The sequence below is a fragment of the Plasmodium yoelii genome (assembly GCF_900002385.2).
Source record: "Plasmodium yoelii strain 17X genome assembly, chromosome: 13".
NCBI classification, from domain to species: domain Eukaryota; phylum Apicomplexa; class Aconoidasida; order Haemosporida; family Plasmodiidae; genus Plasmodium; species Plasmodium yoelii.
This window is the reverse complement of record NC_036185.2, coordinates 2957931-2984854: the sequence shown is the minus strand read 5'-3', so window position 1 is coordinate 2984854 and position 26924 is coordinate 2957931. Positions and strand designations below refer to the sequence as shown.

The 26924-nt window shown below is 21.1% G+C and overlaps 8 protein-coding genes across 8 annotated transcripts; 3 read left to right on the top strand and 5 right to left on the bottom strand.

Moving 5' to 3' along the window:
* Nucleotides 1-780: 780 nt before the first annotated feature.
* PY17X_1373400 (fam-a protein) lies at nt 781-2018 on the top strand (the record flags this gene model as incomplete). Its single annotated transcript, XM_718975.1, has 5 exons — nt 781-911; nt 1042-1285; nt 1374-1443; nt 1565-1674; nt 1755-2018. 5 exons carry the CDS (start codon nt 781-783, stop codon nt 2016-2018), a joined length of 819 nt encoding a protein of 272 aa, XP_724068.1.
* Nucleotides 2019-4008: 1990 nt separating this feature from the next.
* PY17X_1373300 (fam-a protein) lies at nt 4009-5457 on the top strand (the record flags this gene model as incomplete). The annotated part of the gene is made up of 6 exons (XM_022957361.1): nt 4009-4187; nt 4331-4568; nt 4665-4734; nt 4855-4964; nt 5056-5289; nt 5434-5457. The coding sequence occupies 6 exons, from the start codon at nt 4009-4011 to the stop codon at nt 5455-5457; spliced, it is 855 nt and encodes a 284-aa protein (XP_022813791.1).
* A 2849-nt stretch (nt 5458-8306) lies between these two features.
* Nucleotides 8307-9227, bottom strand: PY17X_1373200 (fam-b protein; the record flags this gene model as incomplete). Its single annotated transcript, XM_022957360.1, has 2 exons — nt 8307-8990; nt 9159-9227. 2 exons carry the CDS (start codon nt 9225-9227, stop codon nt 8307-8309), a joined length of 753 nt encoding a protein of 250 aa, XP_022813790.1.
* A 2829-nt stretch (nt 9228-12056) lies between these two features.
* Nucleotides 12057-13482, top strand: PY17X_1373100 (fam-a protein; the record flags this gene model as incomplete). Its single annotated transcript, XM_022957359.1, has 6 exons — nt 12057-12187; nt 12356-12578; nt 12668-12737; nt 12827-12936; nt 13030-13251; nt 13387-13482. The coding sequence occupies 6 exons, from the start codon at nt 12057-12059 to the stop codon at nt 13480-13482; spliced, it is 852 nt and encodes a 283-aa protein (XP_022813789.1).
* Nucleotides 13483-14472: 990 nt separating this feature from the next.
* PY17X_1373000 (uncharacterized protein) lies at nt 14473-15681 on the bottom strand (the record flags this gene model as incomplete). The annotated part of the gene is made up of 3 exons (XM_719496.1): nt 14473-14562; nt 14650-15531; nt 15667-15681. 3 exons carry the CDS (start codon nt 15679-15681, stop codon nt 14473-14475), a joined length of 987 nt encoding a protein of 328 aa, XP_724589.1.
* Nucleotides 15682-18045: 2364 nt separating this feature from the next.
* PY17X_1372900 (PIR protein) lies at nt 18046-19205 on the bottom strand (the record flags this gene model as incomplete). Its single annotated transcript, XM_022957358.1, has 3 exons — nt 18046-18108; nt 18199-19065; nt 19191-19205. The coding sequence occupies 3 exons, from the start codon at nt 19203-19205 to the stop codon at nt 18046-18048; spliced, it is 945 nt and encodes a 314-aa protein (XP_022813788.1).
* Nucleotides 19206-21552: 2347 nt separating this feature from the next.
* PY17X_1372800 (PIR protein) lies at nt 21553-22695 on the bottom strand (the record flags this gene model as incomplete). Its single annotated transcript, XM_022957357.1, has 3 exons — nt 21553-21639; nt 21729-22541; nt 22681-22695. 3 exons carry the CDS (start codon nt 22693-22695, stop codon nt 21553-21555), a joined length of 915 nt encoding a protein of 304 aa, XP_022813787.1.
* Nucleotides 22696-25192: 2497 nt separating this feature from the next.
* PY17X_1372700 (PIR protein) lies at nt 25193-26302 on the bottom strand (the record flags this gene model as incomplete). Its single annotated transcript, XM_022957356.1, has 3 exons — nt 25193-25279; nt 25369-26181; nt 26288-26302. The coding sequence occupies 3 exons, from the start codon at nt 26300-26302 to the stop codon at nt 25193-25195; spliced, it is 915 nt and encodes a 304-aa protein (XP_022813786.1).
* Nucleotides 26303-26924: the final 622 nt, after the last annotated feature.

Here is a 26924-nt window from a genome sequence, read left to right as displayed (position 1 = left end):
CATATTTTATTTGTATCTTTTTTAACTTTATAATACTATGTTTTGTTATTAAAAGGAAAATTATAATTTCTATTAATTTACAAAAAACATAGTCATCAATATTAATACCAATAAATAATTTTTATAAAATTAACAATTTTGCTATAAAAATATTATTTAGTAAAATTTGTAATAAAAGTGATAAAAAAATCACAAATGTGTAATTATCATAATATAAATTTTATCATACTATTATTATGAAGTAAAAAATATTGTTATTATAGTATTATTAGTAATATATAGAATTAATTGCATTCCTCATATTAATTATTTAATATAATATTTATATTACTATAATCTTTTATTTATTAATGTAAGTATATGTGTATTTCATACGTAATGAAATGTTTTATAAATTTTAAATTGAGTATGATCAGTTATAAAAATATGTGTATTCATAATCCTATATATTAAAAATATCATTTATATAATTAAAGTTATTTATTTTTAGATATTATGATATTAATGAGATTGTGAATAATAATATTTTTGATATCCATTATTTATGAAAGCTTCTGTTATTGATGTCGTTTTGTGGTTGAATTATTTAAATAAAAAATATATTAAACTTATAAATTTGATAAAAGAACACATTTACCGTTTAAATAATAGTTTTTATACTTTATTGGAGAAAATGATTAGCTTCAATTTTAATTACACATCTCCATATTTTCGAGTTGTTAATTTTTAACTAAAAAAATGCTAATATATATTTTAATATTTTGTTGGTAAACTTCAAAAATGAATAAATTTTATATTCAAATTGTTTTTTTTCTTTTAATCATCCCCCTATATGTGAATAATAAAACCCTTGCAACTGAGCTTGTTCCAAAAAAAGATACAAAATCCGAATCAAAAAAATCGTATCCTGCGTAAGAAAATACTATAATATATATTACATATTTCATTATGAAAATATTAAATGTATGTCTTTACAACAATGCTATAATATAAATACAATAACTTTATTTTTGTACACATTAAAAATATGTTCATTTTTAGCTATGATAATACAAAAGAAATATATCAAAAAAACAAGCACCTATTATATACCGATACCGAAAAAACTATAAATGCGTGCAAATTTATGAATGACGCTTTAAAACAATTAGAACATCATGCTACAAGTAAAGGTTATAAAAGGTGTTGTGCAAATCCTTCTAAGAATATAGTTTTTTATAAAAAAAAACATCGAGATAATACAAAAATTCTAAAAGCTGAATATATAATTTATGATCCAAATAAGGTATCAATTAACGAACAACATTAAAATTTATAAACCAAATTGAAATTAAAAAATGATTATAACATTTATTTCTCTTTGATTCCATTAGTATAATGAACTACTAAACGAGTTATGGGATCCCGATAGTGACAATTTTTTATATAAAGGATCGGTTAAAAGTATACAAAACATAAATAATTACCCAAATTAACATATTATTGTTACTATTTATTCTCTCCCGTATCTTCAAAATCATCATATTTTAATTATATCTATGCAATTTTATAATATCTATTTTAGAAAAAATTGTCCGTGTGTACAGTCCAAATTTAGTAATGATACAACAACGTTGCAAAAGATGGCCGTGGTCTCATCGTAAATATTTTTATGCTTTAGCTGCAAAATTTAAAGTAAGAAAAGCTTTCCTCTCCTATTTCGTTATAAATCATATTTTTCGTATTATTCAAATACACTTTTATTAATTTTGTAGATATCAGAAAACAAAACTATGATTGTCATGGCTTCAACAAATATAATTGATCACAACCGTAAAAATAAAAAATATTTTGAAAATAAAATAGTAGAAAGTGCAAATTTATTCGAAGCTGAAATTGATTCTGAAGATGATATTAGAAATGGAAAAATAAAAAAAATGTTTGTTAACTTAATTGGATACATTGTTGAAAAAAGAAAGGACCGTATTTATATCATCTATATCGAATCTATGAGCAGTATACATATTTTAATAATATAATAATTTATTTCGACAATTGTTAAAACAATACAGTTTTTAATAAATGTACATATTTATAATTTGCAAAAAAATTTAAACATTTTATATAATCATCCATTTATGTTTTTTTCTTAGAATGATGAGCATGGTTTCACTTAACAAACAAGTATTATTGGAAAAGCTTTAGATTATTTGTCACCTCATAAATAAACGTGTATTTAAATATATTTTTCAGTACTGTATATTAGAGAATTTATGTTAATAAAACAATTTATTTTCATGAATGGTATTTATTTAAATTACCATCATAAAACATATTTTTCCGTTTTTAAAAAGTTTATATATTTTTTTTGTCTTTTAATATTATAATGCATCTATATATATTAATTTTTTGAATAATACAAATAAAACTGTTATAATTTATGAAGATCTTTTATTTGTCATATCCCTTTCATTTAATACCTATCACCTTTTTTTGTTTACAAACATGGACATCATATATATGCTAAAATCTGTGGGGATATCCCATATATTTAAACGATTTTTTATTCCAAATACTATCATGACATATATTTTTATTTGTAAGTGGTATTTGATCTTAATACCATTATTGTAATGGAATTAATGAAGTGATCATAATGATTCAATACAAATGTTACGTTGATGTAATCATTTTTTATATTGTTATTTAAACCATATAATACCAATCTATTTTATGCCCATTATAATAAACTAACTAAAACATTATTTGCTTTAAAAAACTATTTTATATCCATGAATAGAAAAAATAAAATATAACATAAATATAAACAATATAAGATAATAGTTTATTTATTTTCTTACCATTGTAACACCCCGTTGGGAAATTATACTATTAAATAAAACATAAATTTAGAATAAAAATAATCATTTTCATTAAATAAAAATATTTATAACATGAGCATTTTATGATATATATAATTTAAAATAACCCTAAACTCTGAACTCTAAACCCTGGAACATTGGAACATTGGCACATTGGAACCCCTTTAATCAACATCTACAAATCCCTAATATTATAAAATTATAAAAAATTAAATTACAATATCCCCGAACCATAACTCATAAACATAACCTTGACCCATAATACATGAACATCTCTACATCAAGGATATTAGAATTAAAAACTAAATTAATTATATAAATATATTTCTTGACTTTACAATTTTGTGTTTCATTATTTTATTTTTATATTTTATTTCATATTTTACTTCATATTTTATTTGTATATTTTTTAACTTTATAATACTATGTTTTATTATTAAAAGGAAAATTATAATTGTATTCATTTATAAAAAAACATGGGTGTCGATATTACTATCAATAAATAATTTTTATAAAATTAACAATTTTGCTCCAAAAATTTTATTTAGTAAAATTTGTAATAAAAGAGATAAAAAAATCACAAATGTGTAATTATCATAATATTATTATTATGAAGTAAAAAATATTGTTATTATAGTAGTATTAGTAATAATAGAATTAACTGCATTTCTCATATTAAATTAATTATTTAATATAATATTTATAGTACTATGATATTTTATTTATTAATGTAAGTATATGTGTATTTCCATACGTAATGAACTGTTTTGTAAATTTTAAATTGAGTTTGATCAATCATAAAAATATAAAATATATGTATTCATAATGCTATATTTAAAAATATCAATTATATAATTAAAGTTATTTATTTTTCATATTCATTATTTATGAAAGATTCTTTTATTGATGTCGTTTTGTGGTTGAATTATTTAAATAAAAAATATATTAGACTTATAAATCTGATAAAAGCATACAAATTTGACTTTTAAATAATAATTTGTATTTTTTAAAATAAATATTTGTTTTTTATGCTTTATTTGAGAAAATTATTTGCTTCAATTTTAATTATATTTGTTCTGTTTCGAGTTAATTTTTAATTAAAAAAATACTAATATATATTTTAATATTTTGTTTGTAAAGTTCCAAAATGAATAAATTTTATATTCAAATTGTTTTTTTTCTTTTAATCATCTTCCTATGTGTGAATAATAAAACCCATGAAACTGAGCTTGATCTAGAAAAATATACAATACCCCAATTAAAAACAGATACAAAACCCAAATCAAAAAAATATGCAAAACCCAAATCAACAAAACGTTATCTTACGTAAGAAAATACAACAATATATATAATATATATTACATATTTCATTATGAAAATATTAAATGTATGTCTTTGCAAAAATGTTATAAATACAATACCTTTATTTTTATACGCATTAAAAATATGTTCATTTTTATCAATGATAGTTCAGAAGAAATATATGAAAAAAACAAGCACCTATTACGTAACGATCCCAAAGAAACTATACAAGCGTACATATATATGAATAAAGCTTTAAACCATTTAGAATATCATGCTACAAGTAAAGATGGTTATAAATTATATGATTTTTATTATGATTACAATATTTATTTTTATAAAAAAAAACATCAAGGTCATACAGTTGTTAAAAAAGTTGAATATACAGTTGGTAATCCGAATAAGGTATCAATTAACGAACAACATCAAAAGTTATAAACCAAATTGAAATTAAAAAATTATTATAATTTATATACATATACTTCTCTTTGTTTCCATTAGTATAATGAATTAATAAACATGTTTTGGGATCCCGATAGTAGCAATTTGTTGTATGAAGGCTCGGTTAAAAGTATACAAAACATAAATAATTACCCAAATTAACATATTATTGTTACTATTTATTCTTTCCCATATCTTCAAAACCATCATATTTTAATTATATCTATGCAATTTTATAATATGTTTTTAGGAAAAATTGTCCGTGTATACAATCCAAATTTAGTAATGATACAACAACGTTCCAAAAGTCATCGTTTGGGGCGTCAGAAATATTTTTATGCTTTAGCTGCAAATTTTAAAGTAAGCAAAAGGTTCTCTCTATTTCGTTATAAATCGTAATTCTCATATTATTCACAATAATTTATGCAATATATTTTTATTAATTTTGTAGATATCAGAAAACAAAACTATAATTGTCATGGCTTCAGCAAATATAAATGATCACAACCGTAAAAATGTGAAATTATTTCGAAACACAATTATAGAAAATCCGAATTCATTCAAAGCTGACATTGATTCTGAAGATGATATTAGAAATGGAAGATTACAAAAAATGTTCGTTAACTTAAATGGATATATTGTTGAAAAAAAAAACGGCCGTGTTTATATCACTTATATCAACTCTGTAAACGGTATACATATTTTAATAATATAATAATTTATTTCAACAATTGTTAAAAAAATATGGTTTTAAATAAATGTACATATTTATAATTTGCAAAAAATTTAAACATTTTATATAATCATCCATTTGTGTTTTTTTTCTTAGAATGATGAACATGGTTCCATTTAACAAAAATGTATTATTGGAAAACCTTTATATTACTTTTTCCCTCATAAATAACCATATATTTTTCACCACCGTGATATTAGAAGATTTATGTTAATAAAATGATTTATTTCCATGCATAATGTTTGCTTTAAATTACCATCATAAAATGATTTTTTGATTTGAGAATGTCTTTTTCTTTGTATATAATTTGTTTATCTCTTTTAATGTTAGGATGTATATGTATGTATTAATTTTGTGAATACTAAAATAGAACTGCTATAACTTTTGAAGATCTTTTATTTGTCATATTCCTTTAATACTTATCACCCTTTTTTGTTTATAAACATAGACATCATATGTATGCTAAAATTTGGGGGGATATCCCATATATTTAAACGATTATTTATTCCAAATACTATCATGACATTTATTTTTATTTGTAAGTGATGTTTGATTTTAATATTATTTATAGTAATGAAATTAATAAGATGGTCAGAATTATTCAATATAAATGTTACGTTGATGTAATCATTTTTTATATTGTTATTTAAACCATATAATGCCAATATATTTTATACACATATATGTGAACATTATAATAAACTAACTAAAACAGTGTTTGCTTTAAAAAACTATTTCATATACATTCATAGAAAAAATAAAATATAACATAAATGTAAACAATATAAGATAACAGTTTATTTATTTTCCTGCCATTGTAACACCACGTTGGGAAATTATACTATTAAATAAAACATAAATGTAGAATGAAAATATTCATAAAATGAACATATAACATATTATCAAAATTAATATCATAATATTTGGGTTGCTCTATAACTTGTGTACGTTATTTTTTATAAATTCCTTGGATATCCTTTTGCTTCTATCTTAAATCTACTTATATAACCTGTTTTTACAATTTTTAAAACATTGTACTTATCAAATCCAACAATTAATAACACTTACATTAAGACCGTTTTTTTTATTTTAACATTGCTTCTATATCCCACCAATAACACACTTCCAACTAACCCTCCTCCAAATCTTGCTAATCTCAGAACCCCTGACCAAAAAAATAATATGTATGAAAATATCGAAAAATATTTACATATAATATAAATATCCATATTCCTCAAACCAATTCATAATCATTATATATTCTAACTTCCATTTTATAAATTCATTTCTTTCCTTTTATGCATTAAAAATAATCTCACTTTCACCAATAATATTTCGAATCCAAGATTTGAGGAATACAGAAACTTGGTATGTTATGACATTTATGAAATTCCAGCAGCTATAAATCATGAAATAGAAGCTTCAAAACTTTTAATAAAACTTTCTGAGACTCCTATAGACGATTATTCTCCAGAAGATGAAAACACAACTATATATTCTAAGAAACTTGGAAATATAGATATTAGAAGATTTCATCTCATCTCCCTTTAACCTATCAAATACCAAACAATATTTAATATATAAAAATAACTTCAAATTAAATAATAATTATTATATATATCCATTTTTTTCGTTTTAAAAATTATTATTTAGTATGTAATTTCTCATTCCTTTTGTATTAAATATATTCAATGTATTTAATTTTGTGACGAAATCAATGCTATAATTCAATTACATTTTCTGTTTTATTCCCCTTTATACTAATTTGATCACTTTTTTTATTGTTAAAAATTTATCTTTCCTACTTTTATTATTATCATAAAACTTAAAACTTGTTAGTAATTAATTGTATGTCAATATACTTATCATATAGTTTTATCCACTCAAATATAAAATACTGTATGTATAAATATAACTTAAATGTATATCCACATTTTTGATTGTCTATTATAATCGTAACAATTTATTTAATTGATATTAAAAATAAACTGATGTCTATTTTAAATTATAACATAAACAACGCATTAAAACCTGTTTTATTATAATTTTATACATGCATATACAAACCATCTTTCCATTTCAGGTACGAATCATATATTAAATTCAAATAAATGGGGAATCAAATAATAACTTTTAATAAGCACAACTATCAATCAAATAAACCAAATGTCTATATATTGTCCTACCTATACCGCAATATAATCTTAAACTCCAATTAACACTTCTTATATAATAGGAAATTATGATACAGTATAAGAAGAGTTCTTAAATATATTTACTCCTAATTTAACAATAAAACATAAAAATACATAATTCAACACATTTACCATTAAGTTATACTAACACAAAATCCAAATCATATAATTTATCAAAATATATTTCTTTATTGTTCCTTTTCATAGTCATTTTTTCTTACATATTTAGACTGAATAGAAATCATAAAAAATCTAACTATCCTTTACATATTTTAATAATTTATTTCCTAAATATATTTAAAAAAAATCTTTAAACTAATAAATGTTATCAAATTATAAAAAATTATAAAAAATTAAATGCAATATATCACTTAACCCTAACCCGAATATGGGTTCCACAACATAAAAACTATATAAAAATTATACAAAAACAGTACAAAAATATATACTATACATATGTAATATTATATCTTATTGATTATCTTTAAAAATTATCTTCAAAAATAGACACGTCCTTAACACATATCAATCATTATTATTATTCCTGGAATAACCACTACTCTTCGAATCATATATGATGGTTCATTTTCTTTATTTGTTCTCTTAAATATCGTCTTTGAACTTGTTTATCAAATCCAAATAATCTATGCTCTCCATAGATAGATATGTAATCACTTTATATAATATATATATATCAATATGTAACATCAAATATTAAATATATTATTTTTATTCATTTGAAAAAGTATAACAAAACATAATAATAAAGACTCCCTATCTTGATTTTTTTTTTTTGAGGGATGTTTTATATACTTTAAAATATAATTTAACGTATTGATAAAATCTAAAAAATATTTCAAATGAAAGGGCTACACTCATAATAATAAATACAATTTCAACCCATTCGTTTATCGACAACACAAAAAAAAGCATATTCAACAACATCACCCTCTTCATTAATCCGTTGAACATTTTGTTTAACTCTAGTTTATTATTTAATTCGTCTTCGATACTTGAATCGTTCTCATAATCCTCACTCACCACAATATTTCCTTCATTTTCCAATTGTTTAAAGTCTTCTTCTGAAACATAATTATTTTCTATAGGTTCTATTGCTAATTTATTATTATTTATATTATCAATCTCTTTTTCTGTTTCTTCTATTTCTTTGTGATGTTCATGAATTAATTTTTTCCTTTTTTTATTTACATTTTTTAAATAAAGTAATTTCTTACTTTTTTTATCCTTCTTTACATGTAAATCTATAGTATTTCGAATAGATATCGTTTTTTCGTCATCATTATCGTTGTCATTAAATTGATTTTCAACACTCGAAGTTGATTCATAAAATTCATATAAATTAAATTGGTTATCTCCATCTGCTAATATCCTATTATTCCTAAAATTTGTTACATTCATTTCAAAACATATGTTCCTTTCATTTATATAGTATAATTCCTGAAAAGAAATGAAATATTTATTAACATGTGTGTAATTAATTTTAATTGTTTAACTTAAATGTTTTACCAATACATCAAATAATAATATAAGATTAATGTAAAACAATAGGTACGAAAACTATAATGAAATATTATTAATAATAAATGAAAATAATCTGTAACTTACATTTTGGGCATATTCAAAAAAACAAATAATAATTGAAAAAAAAACAAATTTTAAAATACTGACTTTCATTTTTATCTTTATTTATTAAATAAACTAATATATGTAGTTTAAATAATGTTTATAACTTGATATTTATTCCCAAAATATTAATATTTGTTAGTTTTGTGTTCTAAAATTTATGAATAAATTATATTTCTATAAAAAACATAATTTATTTCATTTATTAACTTTTTCCACTTTCTATAGAATTTATAAATGTATTGTTGTAATAAATTCCGATATATTCATTAAAACCATTTATGGATATAAATATTATTTTTTTGTTCAAATAAATAGCAACCTTTCTATAAAGAATACACCATTTTGAATGTAATTTATAATACATTAAATATTTAGTGTTGCGATTCTAATATTTTATGAACTTATATATGACAAACTAATAAATATAAATTCAAATAATAAAATATTAGATACATATATTTTTTTTATATGAATAAATACAAACATATAATGAAAACATTAACCATCGTTGCTATTTACATTTAAATGGTTTCGTATTGTTATACTTCTCCAATTTTAAATTTTATTTAATAATATTCCTGATTTTATTTACCACTTTTTTGTAAAAATATTTTTTTTTTATAGATTGGTATATAATCATTCTGTTTATAAATATATTTCATAATATACAGCATCAAATATACTATTTCTATTAAAATCATATAAAATATATATATCCCACAAATAAATCACTACACTATAACAGTAAATACAACCAATAAAAAAAATGGTATAAATTGTACAAATTGTATAAAAACATATTCACGGAATTACCGATTTATCATCATCCCCAAATCTTAAGTCATAATTTAATTACTCTATTGACTTTTTATTTTTCTCATTTCACAAACATATATTATCACACCTATAACACTTAAACACTACATCACCTCTATTTTTACACATCTTAATCACAGAGCAAAAAATACAACAAAAATTTAAATACAAAATTCCATCATATACCAAATATATTGATTAATTCCATCCTTTTTTAATCAAAATATACAGAAATTTTAATTATAATTATATTATAATTTTCTTTATAGATATTACATCACTATATTTATAATAATGTACGAAATATATCAGACTTATTTAAAATTATATACCTTTTAAATCGGGACCCTGGACATTTTTTAATTGCCAAAAATATTAAATATTCCTATCTTAATATTATTTATTGGATTTTATTTTTTATCTTATAATAAACTCTTATAATTACATTAATTTTCTTTATACATTTATTATAATTTTTTTACTTAATTATGCAAAAATTAAATTAACAAAAGTATTATATTTTGTTGCCTTTTTATTGGCAATAAATGTATTAACCCCAGGATTTAATAATTATGCTGAAGCAGACCCAGAAATTATTAACAGAATAAAAAAAATGCTAATAAGTCGTTTATTAAAAAAGTTAAAAATAACAAAGCTGCAGTTATATCCACTTTATTTGCAACATTAGCATTAACATTTGGTACTACGTTTGGTGTAATCCATTATCAAAAGAATGAAATTACTAAAAAACAATCATTCAACAGTGAAACAAAACCCTTAACTGTTCCACGCGAAAACACAAACACAATATCAGATAATAAAACTACACCATCACCATATAATTATACCGAAACATAGTACCCACCAATATCGTATTGTAGTTACTGATTCATATTATCTATTTTTATGTCATATTATGAAAATAAACCAAAAATTCAAGTATATCCCACACTCTGTAAAAATTGATATAATTGATATAGTTAAACAAATGTCAATAATTCGAGACATTTAAGTATCTTTATATTATAAATCTCCCTTTTTTGTAACATTTTATTTTAATTTGTATATCCCATATATATATGTAATCATATATTGGATTTATTAAAATGTGTCAATATTTTATATTGCAATTCAGAACATATACATATCCGCATCCTTCCTTTAGAATGATTTAATTCCGATACACCATTGAAACAACTTTTTGTTTTCCGATATTTCCCCATTTGTTACCATAAAAAACATATTCTCCATATAATAATTATATTTTCTTTATAGTGGAAATAAACCGTGATTTATTGTTTATTCCCAGTAGCATCACGACTTATTGTTTATTCCCAATAGTATCATGACATATATTTTTATTTGTAAGTGGTATTTGATCTTAATACCATTTATTGTAATGGAATTAATGAGGTGATCAAAATGATTAATACAAATGTTACATTATGTGTAATATTTTTTTATATTGATATTTAAACCATATAATACCAATATATTTTATGCATATTATAATAAACTAACTAAAACATTGTTTGCTTTAAAAAACTATTTCATATCCATTCATATAAAAAATAAAATATAACATAAATATAAACAATATAAGATAACAGTTTATTTATTTTCCTACCATTGTAACACTACGTTGGAAAATTATACTATTAAATAAAACATAAACGGAGAATAAAAATAAGCAGTTTCGTTAAATAAAAATATTCATAAAATGAACGTATTATGATATATATAATTCAATATAACCTTGAGCCCTGATCCCTTAAAATCATAATATTTTGTGTGCTTTATAATTTGTGTGCGCTATTTTTCTTCCCTTGCAATGAATTCATTTAAATAATTTCACATTTAATAATTTCACATTTAATAATTTCCCATCTAAATAATTTCCCATCTAAATAATTTTCCGTTTAAATAATATATAAATTTATTTTTTATTTTTAAGTATTAATTTTTTATAAATTCCGTGCACATTCTTTTCCTTCTATTTCAAACCTACTTATATAACCTATTTTTACACTTTCTAAAATATTTTACTTATAAAATCCAAAAATGAATAAAGGATATATTAAGATTGCTTTGACACTTTTAAGTCTCGCAGGATATACACAAAATGTAGCATTTGCAAGCGAACATACTTCAGATGTTACTATTAAGGCCAGTCCCACACACCAAAAAACAGTGTATGGAAATATCGAAAAGTATTTACATATAATATAAATATCCATATTCCTCAAACACATTCCTTCATAATCATTAAATATTCTAAATCACATTTATAAATTCATTTCTTTCTCTGTTTTTACCCATTAAAATAATCTCACTTTCGCCAATAATATTTCGAATCAAAGATTTGAGGAATCCACAAACTTGGCATGTACAGACATTGATGAAATTTTATTAGCAATAAATCATATAATGGAAGCTTCAGAACTTTTAATAAAACTTTCTAAGACTGGTATAGACGATTATTCGTCTTATTCTACAGAAAATGGAGACAAAACTATATATTCTAAGAAAATTGGAAATATGGATATTGGAAGACTTCATCTTACGATCCCATCTACCTCTAACGTATCAAATACCAAACAATATTTAACATGTAAAAATAACTTTAAATTAAATAATCATTATTATATATATCGATATTTTTTTTTCATTAGTACTCTAACTTATTAAAAGACCTCTGGGATTTCGATGATAACAACAACTCTGGTGGCAAGTTTATTAATGGTACATAAAAAATAATCAATCAATTTAATATCTCCTTATCACTATTTACGCATCTTTCATTTATATCTCCAAAATAATCATCTTTTTAGGAAATCCTGTTCGTGTATACTCCAAATATTTAGTCATGGTTGAAAAACTTAACACAGATCCTAATTATACACCCCTCATAAAAAAATATGCTTTAGCCGCAAATTATAAAGTAAGCCATTTTTTTTTTCATTATTCATATTATTATACATATTATAAATTAATTTACACAATACATATATTTTTTTATCCATTCATTTTGTAGCATTCAAATGACACAATTATAATTCTTTGTCCTTCAAGAGCTCTAAATTATCTCGGTCAAATTGATGGTGAAACTGATATGAAAGAAATGTTAGTAAATACACAACCAATCCAAACTGACATTGATGCTGAGGAAGCATTAGCCAAATTGGGTACTAACATAGCCGGATTTGTAATTAAAACAGGGGACAAAGATAAAGTTGATGTTACTTATATCAACGCTGTAAGCAATATCAAAAAATAATAATTTTTTTCTCATTTTAATATTTATCGAAAATCTACTTTATAATTCATATATTTTATGATATTCACACACAAAATATTGACAATTTTATGTATTTATCCATTTTTTTCGTAGATTTATGATTCTGGCAATTCTACCGACTTTGCCAACGATCAAAAAGAGAGAGGACTTGCATATACAAATATCCTAAGCATAGCACAACGCATTTGATCGAGTAAACACCAGTATACCCAAGTATAACTCTTTCAACACTTTAATATTGTAATCGATATTTTAATCAAATTAATTTATCTTTATATATAGTCCCTATTTAAATTACCATCACAAAATTTTGACCACGTTAAAAATTTGTGTTTCGTACTTTTATTACTATCATAAAACTTAACTTGTTAGTAATTAATTGTATATCAATATACTTACCATATAGTTTTATCCACTCAAATGTAAAATACTGTATGTATAAATACAACTTAATGTATATCTATATTTTTTGATTGTCTATTATAATAATATGCAATTTATTTAATTGATATTAAAAATAAACATCTCGTCTATTTTAAACTATAATGTAAACAATATATTAAAACACAGTTTATTATAATTTATAAAGTCATATATAATAATATTATACTGTTCGGTTATTAAAATATAATTTAAATTCAAATAAATATGATACAAATAATAAGTTTTACCAAATAAAATGTTTCATCAAATAAAAAACATGTTATGTTATACATAATTTTATATAACATAGATTAAACAAATTTATATAATAGACAAATATGATATAGCATAATATGAATTCACATATAATCAATATCTATATTAATATATACAATATAGACATTTTTTTTAATTATATTAAATCAGAATGAACACTTATTATACTTTATGAAAAAATGTAATGTGACCCTTTTCATATTAATGGAAGTACCCTTTGCGGTTGCATATTTGAACTTCTCATTATTAAACATACAGAATGAAACATATATTTAATTAGTATTCAAATTATAAAAAATTAAATTCAATATAATACTTAATTCTAACCCTAAACATGGGTTCCACGAAGACAACATGAACCTTGATTCACAACATAAAAAATATATAAAAATGATGCAAAATTACTTATTTCCAAATAGACAGCTTCTTAGCATATCTCAATCATTATTACTATTCCTGAAATAGTCATTACTCTTCGAATCATATATTAATTAACCATTTTCTTCTTAATGATTTTAGCTTTCTTCTTAAATATTTTTGAGCTCTTTTCCGAGATCCAAATAACGAATACTAATATAAAATGTTAAGAAAGGTACGTTTTTTGTGAATGTTTGCATATATATAATGAAAATAATTTTTTAATTCCTTATTATTTACCTTATAATAAATTCCAAAAAAAAGTACTATTGCACCAAATGTAAATAAAGCTATAAATAATTTCCTTTCTATCGACAAACTTGATGGTTTAAATCCAAAACTTGGTGCAGAAGCTTGTTTAGATGTATATGTAAAACGTTGCACAAAGCCTTGTGTTTTTCTTATTGCTGGAAGGGATGGAAAATTGCTAGATTGAATAGTAGATTTATTTTTTAAATTATTATAATCAGTTGATAAAGTAGACATTACATGATAATAGGAACTATTTTTAATAATATCAAAAACGTTATTAAGTTCATTAAATTTTGCAACAAATTGATTAGCAGCTTTCGAACATTCTTCGCAATCTGAATTATTTCCATTACATTTATCATATATTTCAAATAATAATTTAAATGCATCATAAAAACTAGGCATAAAGTTCATATCAATATTCATCAAATACTCGTTTTTTTCTATGAACTCCTTAAAACCACTATAACCCGTTTTATTTTTTAATGTACTACTACAACCTGCATTAATTTTATTACAACTAGTAGAATCCGTATGATTTTTTATATATTCATTATAAAATTTTTTTAACGTAGTGATTCTTGCATCTGATATTTTATTTAATTTATAACTTAACCATATCATAATGTATGTAATAATACTTTTAAGCTGTTCTCCGTTTAAACTATCCATCTTATTAGCAACAATTTGATTAAATAACCATATGCATGCAGCATTTAATTTATCAAGCTCCGTCTTACATTCTTTTTGGTCTCCTGAATCTCCATTAGGACAATAATCCCTAATACTCGCTATACCATAAAAATCATAATCTGTAGATTCGCTTAATTCATCGGGATAAAATAACCTTAAATGACGAAACCTTCCATACTAAGAAAACATTTAAAAAAGTATAATAAAAATATATTTAATGAAACGCTTATAAAATCATGTTTAATGAATTTTATAGCTAATATAATATCAAAAAATATAAGGGAAAGCAATTTTTATTAAAAATGCAAATACCAGGATATTATCCATTGTAATATTATTTAGTTTATAATATATAGATTATGTAGCATCATATTATTTTATATATTTTACGCTTAATAAATGACAAATCAATTGAACTTTAATACAAAATTATCTGTGGTTAACATGTTATTATCATTTTTAATAATAATTTAAAGATAATATTAAACAATATATACTTTTATGGTAATTAGATAAATTGCCTTATTTTGGGAGTTTAATACATTTTTTATCATATGTATATAAATTTACACATAAAATTATTATCCTTAATACCTTCCGGTATAATCATATCACCAAATTAAAGTAACATTGTAATGATTTTAGAACATATCTTCTTATACATATGCTTTAATATAGAAAATAAACAACACCGTATTTTTTGTTTTAATAAATGGTGCACCAAAACTAATATACTGAAAAAATCGAAACAATTAAGAAATCTATTATTACTATAATCCTTAGAAGTATATAAATAGTTATTTTTTAAAATATATTAAATATTATATATTTGTTTCTTATAATATATTTTGTTCTAAAATTATAATATTTACAAAATAAGTTGCATTGTTCCCTTGTTTAATTGCATATATATAATTTTATTATTATTTTTAATATATATGCATTCCAATTATGTTTAACATTTTCAATAACTTTATTTTTATTCCTATATATTTCAATTTATAAATATTCTTTATTGTGTAATTTTATAATACATTTTCCCATCGTTTCCATTCTTTAAAACAACAATTAGCACTGTACCCGTATTTATAAGCTTAAATAAGCCTTTGCATGCATATTATTTTTAAAATAATGCTTAGTAAATATTAACACATAAATAAGTATTGATACAAATTTTAAAGTACAATATTAAACTATGTTTAATTAAGTTATTATAATTCACTTTAAGAGAGGAGAGATAAGATATATTTTTCTCTTTTAATATATAAATTTATATAAATATTCGTTAAATTTCCATATTTTCATTTTTATCTTATATATTTTATTTTTATAGTTATCAATATATATACATTCAAATAATTTATTAAAAATTCTATATTTTATTAATTATATGGTAAAATAATAATAATAATATAATACGCGTTAATATGGAAAAATTAAAATACATTTAACGTTAATTGACTCTTTAACCCATTCTCCAATGGTTCAAATTTTTATAATATAAAACCACATATCCCAAATTGGATCTTTAACTAATATATAAAAATTATACCTTTATAATGTATTATTATGTCCCTTTACGATAAAATTAATATTTAATTATATGAAGTTTCCACAATAAAACAAAATTTCAATATTAGTTATTGAATAATATTTTACCAGTTTATATGTATAGGTATACAATAATAACGCATTATGTCTATGATATTATTTATAATTATTATAACAAAATATGAAATTTTATTAATATATTTATATTTTATTTTTTAACAATTTTAAATGTAATATTTTTATACTTCAAAATTATAAATTTTAAAAATAAATAGCGATTAATTTAATATTATAACTTTATAGTAAATAAATTAAAATATATATAACTATTTCTATTATTTGAATTTAAAACATTAGCATAAAATGATATTATATATAATAAAAAATTAAAAGAATTGTATACACATATATATAATGTAATTTTTTATTAATATGAATATTTTTATTGTATTATTAAGAATGTTAGGTGCATAAAATGCCTTTTATATATAACGTTGTATTGTCAATTCCCGATCGATGTTTCATGTATATATATTTTATGAATATATATTATTACAGTTCAGTTGGATAAGATGATTTAAATTAAAACAAATATGATGCAAATAATAAGTTTTACTAAATAAAATTTTCATCAAATAAAGAAATATATTATGTTATTCATGATTCAATATAGCTCTGGGTTAATATGTCTTATATAATGAAAAATATTATATAGCAAATATCTATATTAATATATGCAATATAGACATTTTTTTAATCATATTATATCGATATGAACATTTAATTATATATATTATAATTTATGAAAAAAATGTGATGTGGCACTTTTCACATTAATGGCAGTACCCCTTTTTTGGTTGCATATTTAGGTTTCATTTCGTGATTAAACATACGGAATCATACATATATTAAATTAGTGTTCAAATTATAAAAAATTAAATAAAGATATAATACTTAATCCTAACCCGAATATGGGTTCGACAAATATAACCTCAACCCTGGGCCACAACATAAAAACTATATAAAAATTATGCAAAAACTACTTCCAAATAGACAGTTACTTAACATATATAAATTATTATTACTATTCTTAAATAGTCACTACTCTTCGAATAATATATTAATGATCCAGTTTCTTCTTTATTTTTTTATCTTTTCTCTTAAATGTTTTTGAGATCGTTTCCGAAGCCCAAATAACGAATACTAATATAAAAATTTTAAAAATTGTATAATTTATTTATATTCACAAGTTAATCGATGCTAAATATATTTTTTAATTGACTTATTATTTACCTTATATGCAATTCCTAATAAAATTAATGTTGCAATTAATATAAATGGAATTGAAATTAATTTATTTGATATCGATGAACTTGGTGATGTTGAATCAAAATTTGATACTTTAGTTTCAGAATTTGATTCTGCTGTTTCAATGGAGGAGACAGCTTGTGATTCTTTAGAATCTGATATACCAATATTTTCAGCTGTTTTTTTTGTTGGTAATGAAGGAAGATTTATTGTTATATAATGAAAAATTCTGTTTTTTTCAAAATTATTATAATAATTGGATAAAACAAGTAATACTTTACTGTATGAACTACCGTCATTATTATTATCATCATTAAGGAGTTCATTATATTTATTAACAAAATTATTAGCATGTTCTGAACACTTTCTACTATTTTTACTCGTATAAGCACTATTCATATTACATAACAATTTAAGTAATTCATCAAATTTAGACATATGACTAATATTAATATCCATATATCCCTTTATTTCATCTATTATTTCTTTATAACTTTTAAATTTTTCATCATTAACTTCACTATTTGTGTACTTTGTGTTATTTTCTATATGATTAGAATAAAAATCGTTTAATGTGGTGATGTTATGAAATGTCTTTAGGCTTAATTTATAACATAACCATATCATAATACATACAATCACATCCTTATATCTATCTTCATAATTTGAAGTACCAGTTTTACCGAAAAATGCATTAAATAACCATAAACAGCCAGCGTTGACTATATCGGTATCAGCGTCACATTTTCCATTCGGACAATATTTATTAAATATGCCATTATTAAAATCATATTCTTTCGAATCTTTCAATCCATCACGAAAAAGCTTCCTTAAACTATCAAACTCTCCACACTAATAAACAATTTTAAAAAATCAAATAAAAATGTCATTAAAATTAAATTTATTAGTGATATATAGGTAAAAAAATATCAAATAATGCAATAAAATTAAATATTGATAAAAAAATATAAATATACCAAAAGATCAGCCATTATAATGGAATTTCATTTTTAATTTGTAGATTAATATGTATCATGTTATTTTTATATAAAATATATATACTGACAAAATATATCCTGTAAATATCCTCATATATCACATTTATCATATTAAACACATTGCTATTTTTAATAATAATATAGCATTAATATAGAATAATAATACAATAATATTACAAAGGAATATTATATTTACTTTTATTGACATTTGCTAAATTACCTTAAATTCTGGTTGGTTTAATAGATATTTGTTCATATGTATGTATAATGCAATTTATACATCAAATAATTATTATTAATAACATTCTACATAATTTTATTATAAAATATTAAGGAATTTTATAATGAATTTAAAAAATATATACTTATAGATATGTTTTAACATATAACATAAACAACATCCTGAAACTTAAATACTGCACAAATATAAAAAATTTTAAAAGTTATCATTATTAGAATCCTTAAAGTATATAAATAGTCATTTTTTAAATATATTAAATTTGTATATACTTGTTTCTTATAATATATAATGCAGTCTTTTCTAAAATTATAACGCATACAAATAAGTTGTATTGTTCCATTCTATATGCAAATTAAATAAATTTATATTGTTTTTAATGAATGTAGATAAATTCATAATATATTTTAATGAATCATATAACTATTTTTATTCCTATATACTTCAATTTAGAAATATTCTTTATTGGGTAATTTTATAACACAGTTTGCATATTTTTCCATTGTTAAAACAATTAATACTGAAACAATGCTTATTATTATATTTATAAGCTTAAATAAGTCTTTGAATGTAAATAGTTTTTAAAATTGTACTTAGTAAATATTAAATATTAACACATAAATAACTATTGATGTAAGTTTTAAAGTATAATAGAAAACTAAGTATAATTAGGTTGTTATATTGCCCTTTAAGAGGAGAGAGATAAGATATATTTTCCATTTTAATATATAAATTTAGATAAATATTCGTTAAATGTTCTGCATTGTTCATTTTATCTTATATATTTTATTTTTATAGTTATCAATGTATATACATCCAAATAATTTATTAAAAACTCTATATTTTATTAATTCTACGATAAAACAACGACAATATAATATGCATTAATGTGGAATAATAAAATGACATTTAACATGAATTAGTCTTTAGGCATTTCTCTATTTATCCAGTTTTTTAGAATATAAAACTACAAATCCCAAGTTGCATCTTTAACAAATATACAAAAATGATACATTTATAATATATTTTTATTTGTCGTTTCAATAAAATTAATATTAATATTTAATTATATTAAGTTTTCACAATATAACGATATTTCAATATTAGTTATTGGTAGACCATTTTACTAGTTTATATGTATAGGCGTATAATAATAACGTTAATTTTATATACAATATTATTTATAATTAATAGAATGAAATATAATATGAAATTTTATTATATACTTATATTTTATTTTTTAACTATTTTAAAATATAATTTATTTATACTGCAAAATATAAAATTTAAAAATTAATAGTGACTAATCTATTATTGTACCTTATGACAATAAATTAAGGAGCATAAATCGATTTTTATTAATACTAATTAATTTTTATACAAATGTAAAATACAAAAAGAGAATAGTAACTACAATTAAAACTTAAAAAAATGTTAGAAGCATAATATTTTATAGGTAATGTTGTATTGTCGATTCTCGATCGATATCCCATGCATCTATATTTTATGAATATCTATTATTACAGTTCAGATGGATAAAATGATTTGGATCAAAATAAATATGATACAAGTTATAAGTTTTATTAAATAAAATTTTCATTATATAAGGAAACATATTATGATATGCATAATTCAATATAGCTTTGAGTTATCAAGGCTTATATAATAGGCAATTATGATATTCCATAATACGTCTTCATATACAATCAATATATATATTAATATATACAATATATATATTTTATTTTAATCATATTAAATCGGCATAAACACTCAATTATATATATATATTATAATTCATGAAAAAATGTTATGTGGATCTTTTTATATTAATGGAAGTACCCTTTGAAGGGTGCATATTTAGACTTCAGCTCGAAATTAAACATACAGGGATAGTACATATATTTAATTAGTGCTCAAATTATAAAAAATTAATAAAATATAATACTTAACCCTAATCCCAATATGAGTCCCACAACATAAAAACTATATAAAAATTATGCAAAGGTTGTGACCAAAAGTTACTTCCCAATAGACAGTTTCTTAAGATATATAAATCATTATTACTATTCCCGAAATAGTCACTACTCTTCGAATCACATATTAATAGTTCATTTTCTTCTTTATATTTTTTAGTTTTTCTCTTAAATGTTGTTTTTGAGCTCTTTTCCGAAATCCAAATAATGAATACTAATATAAAATGTTAAGAAATGTGTTAATTTTTTATTAACGTTTGCATATATATAATGAAAATAATTTTTTAATTCTTTATTATTTACCTTATAAGAAATTCCCAAAAAAATTCCTATTGCACCAAATATCGATAAAACTAGTAATAATTTGTTTGTTATCGACGAACTTGATGATGCATCTTCAGAAATTTGTTTTAAAATATTTTCAGAACATTTTACACTATTTTGTGTTGTATTTATCTCTGGGAAGAGTGGAAAATTTTTACATTTATTTTTTAAATTATCATAATCAGTTGATAAAGTACACAATACTTTACTATATGAACTATTTTTAGCAATACTAGAATCGTTCTTAAGTTTTTCATATTTTTTAACAAATTGATCAGCTTTTCCCGAACATTTTGTGCAATTTGACGTGTTTTCATTAAATTCAGTATACATTTCACATAATAATTTAAATGCATCATATAATTCAGATATAATATTTTTATTCATATTCACATTCGTCAAATCGTGATTTTTAGTTATAAGTTCCATATAACTATTATATTCACTAATATCAGCTATAGTATTTTTATACTTATCACCACCAATTATATATGTTTTATAAAAAAAACCTAGACTTTCTTTTAATTCATTATCCATTAGGCTTAACATATAACTTAACCATATAATAATGTAATCAACAATATTGGTGTTACTTTTAGCAACAGACTGAAACAAATCAGAACTCCCAAAGAATGTATATAACAAATATAAGCACCCAGCATTAATTTTTTCGAGATTATTATCACAACCACTAATACAATAATTTTTAAGATGTTCATCTTCTTTAAATTTATAATCTTTATTATTCGAATCATATTCTAAATTCGTCGTTACATAAATGAAGTTACTACACTAAAAAAAATTTTTTTTTAATTATTAGAAATGTGCATTATTGAAAATTTTATTAAAATAAAGTTTAATGATATTTATATATAATACAATATCAAAAAATGTAAAGGAAATTATTATTATTATTAAAAAATGCATATACCACGTTCTTATCCATTGTGATGAAATTTCATTTTATATTTGTAAATTGAGTAGAATCATGATGCTTTTATATACAATGCACCAAGTATGTGACGCAAATACTTTAACCCTATATATAACAGCTGTCTGTAGTTAAATATATTATAACTTTTTAATAATTAAATTATTATACATAATAAAATAATATTATTACTAAAGAAGAGTTACATTTATGTTTATGATAATTAACTAAATTACCTTAAATAGAGGATTGCTTAATACATTTTTGATTAAATATAGATATGATGCATTTTATACAAAAAATGCTATTCTTACTAACATCTGGTATAACTTTATTATAAAAATGAATATACTTTTATAAAGAATTTAAAGTATGTTTGAACATAGAAAAGGAATATATTTATATCTTCTATTTTAATGATTTCAATTCTAAAACTTAAATACTGTATAAATATAAAAAATACAAAATCCTATTATTACTATAATCCTTAAAAGTATATAAATAGTCGCTTTTTAAAATATATTAAATTTATATATACCTGTTTCTTATTATATATAATATAGTTTTTTCTAAAATTATATTATTTTCAATTAAGTTACATGCTCCACTTTCTATGCAAATTACATAATTTATATTTTTTTTATTTAATATAAATAAATTCACAATTCATTTTAATGAGTCTTATAACATTATTTTTATTTCTATATACTTCAATTTATAAATATTCCGTATTAGATAATTATAGAATATATTTCGCGTATCATTTCCATAGTTTAAAACATCAATTAGTATTGAATCTGTACTTATGCTATTTCTAAGCTTAAATAAGTCTTTGAATATAGATTGTTTTAAAAATCATACTTAGTAAATATTAAATATTAGCATATAAATAAGTATTGATGCAAATTTTAAAGTATAATAGAAAACTATGCGTAATTAGGTTGGTGTATTGCACTTTGAGAGGAGAGAGATAAGATATATTGCTATTTTAATATATGAATTTAGATAAATATTTGCTAAACATTCTACATAGTTCATTTTTATCTTATATATTTTATTGTTATAGTTATCAATGTATATACATTCAAATAATTTATTAAAATTCTATATTTTATTAATTCTATGGTAAAACAATTATAATATAATACGAGTTAGTATGGAATAATAAAATGGCATTTAACACGAATTGAGTCTTTAACCTTTTCTTTATTTATCCAGTTTTTTATAATATAAAACTACAATTCCCAAATTGGATCTTTAACAAAATATATAACATTGATACTTTTATAATGTATTATTATTTATCTTTTCGATAATATTAATATTTAATTATATTAGGTTTCACAATAAAATAATATTTCAATAATAGTTATTAGTATAATATTTACCACTTTATATATATAGGTATATAACAATAACGATATTATATCTATCAAATTATTTATAATTATTATAACAAACTATAACATTAACATTATATTTTATTAATATACTTATATTTTTTTTTTAACAATTTTAAATGTAATATATTTATACCTCAAAACTATAAAGCTTAAAAATGAATAGTGATTAATCTAACATTATACCAATATGGGAAATAAATTAAAATATATAAACTATTTCTATAATTTGAATTTAAAACTTAGCATAAAATGAAACTATATATAATCAAAAATTAAAAGGATAGTACACATATATCTATAATTTATTTTTTTATTAATATGGATATTTTTATTGATTATTAAAAATGTTAGATGCATAAAATTCCTTTTATAGATAACGTTGTGTTATCGAATTTCGATCGATATTTTATGAATCTATATTTTATGACTACCTATTATATATTGGTAAATGTTTAATTAACAATAAAAATATACTCATTAACCTGAAGGTATATTATACTATAGGAAACTGTTTCAAATGAATCAAATTATAATTATACTCCGATATATAAAATTATTATACTGTTCGGTTATAAAAATACGATTTGAATCTAAATAAATATGATACAAATAATAAGTTTTGCTAAATAAAATATTTCATTAGCCAAAGAAACATTTTATTTTATACATAATTCAACATACCCCCTGATTAACAAGTTTTATATAATAGGCAATTATGATATAGCATAATATGAATTCATTTATAATCAATATAGACATTTTATTTTAATCATATTAAATTGATATGAACACTCAATTTAATATAATATAACATATGAAAAAATATTATGCGACACATTTCACATTAATGGATGCTCCTTTGGAGGGCATATTTGACTTTTGAATTTAATCTCGTGATTAAACATACGGAATTATACATATATTAAATTAGTGTTCAAATTATAAAAAATTAAATAAAGATATAATACTTAGCCCTAACCCGAACGTGAGGTCCACAACATAAAAACTATATAAAAATTATGCAAAAATTGCTTCCCAATAAACAGGTTCTTAAAATATATAAGCCATTATTACTATTCCTGAAATAATCACTATCCTCGAATCATATATTAATGATTCATTCTCTTCTTTATTTTTTTTATTTTTTCTTTTAAATATTGTTTTTGAGCTCGTTTCCGAAATCCAAATAATGAATACTAATATAAAATGTTAAGAAACGTATGATTTTTTTGTTAATGTTTGCGTATATATAATGAAAATTATTTTTTAATTCCTTATTATTTACCTTATACGAAATTCCTAAAAAAAATGCTATTGCACCAAATATCGATAAAACTGTAAATAATTTGTTTCCTATCGACGAACTTGATGATATATCTCTAGATGTTAGTGCAGAAATTCTTGTTGCTATCTCTGGAAGGGATGAAATATCTTTACAATTATCACCTTTTCTAGTACAATATTTTTTAAAATTATCATAATTAGTTGATAAAATAGCTAACATTTTACTACGTACAATACCTTCAATATTATGGTTATTGCTAAGCTCTGTACATTTGTTAACAAAATCATTAGCATTATTTAACAGTGTGTCGCCATCTTTATTCGTTTCAACATTATCATACATACTACATAATAGTTTGAATGGATCATAAAATTTAGACAGATCTTCAATACTAATATTCATAAAATCATTTTTTTCATCCATGAATTTCTTAAGATCTGAAAATGTATAAGCAGGACTTGTAAAACTATTATATTTATGGTTATTTTTTATGCGTGTATTATAAAAATCATTTAGTGGGGTAGTTTTGTATTCTGTGATTTGATTTAATTTGTAACTAAACCATGAAATCATATATAGAAAAAATCCATCAGCATTATCTTCATTATAACTTTTACGTATGATTGCAGAATACCATTGTTCAAGTAACCATAAAAATCCAGCCGTAATTTTATCGAGATCATTATTGCATTCATTTCCTCCTGAATCTTTATTAGGGCAGTATTTCTTAAAACCCGAATTTTCATCAAAATCAAGTATAGTTTTGTTCAAACCATCGGGAAAATATTTATTCAAAACAACAAAGTCTCTACACTAAGAAACCATATAAAAAAATTTATAAAAATATGTATTAAGAAAATGTTATTAAAATAAAACTTATGAAGTTTATAGGAAATATAATATCAAAAAGTGTACATACTAGATTATCATTCATTATGATCGAATATAATTTGTAATCTCTGGGTTAATGGGGTATCATATCATATTATATATATACTAAAATAGGTAATACAATTATTTAATCATATATACAGCAATTATTTGTAGATAAAATTATTTTTATTATTCTTAGATCCAATTTAAAATTAATACGGAATAATAATATTATTACTAAAAGGAAATTATATTTTTGTTTATGGTAGATGAATTCCCTTGTTTTGGGGGTTGTTAATACATGTTTTATCATATGCATATATAATACAATTTTGCATAAACTGTTATCCTTAATAACACTCATATGAGCATTATTATAAAAATTAATATACTTTTATAATGAATTTAAATTATGTTTGAACATAGAAAAGGAATATATTTATATCTTCTGTTTTAATGATTTCAATTCTAAAACTTAAATACTGTATAATTCGAAAAAATTAAGAAATTTATTATTACTATAATCCTTAAAAGTATATAAATAGTCGTTTTTAAAATATATTAAATTTATATATACCAGTTTCTTATAATATTACCAATATTTTATTAAAATTATAACATTTATAAAATAAGTTGCATTGTTCCCTTTTTTAATTGCATATAAATAATTTTTATATTATTTT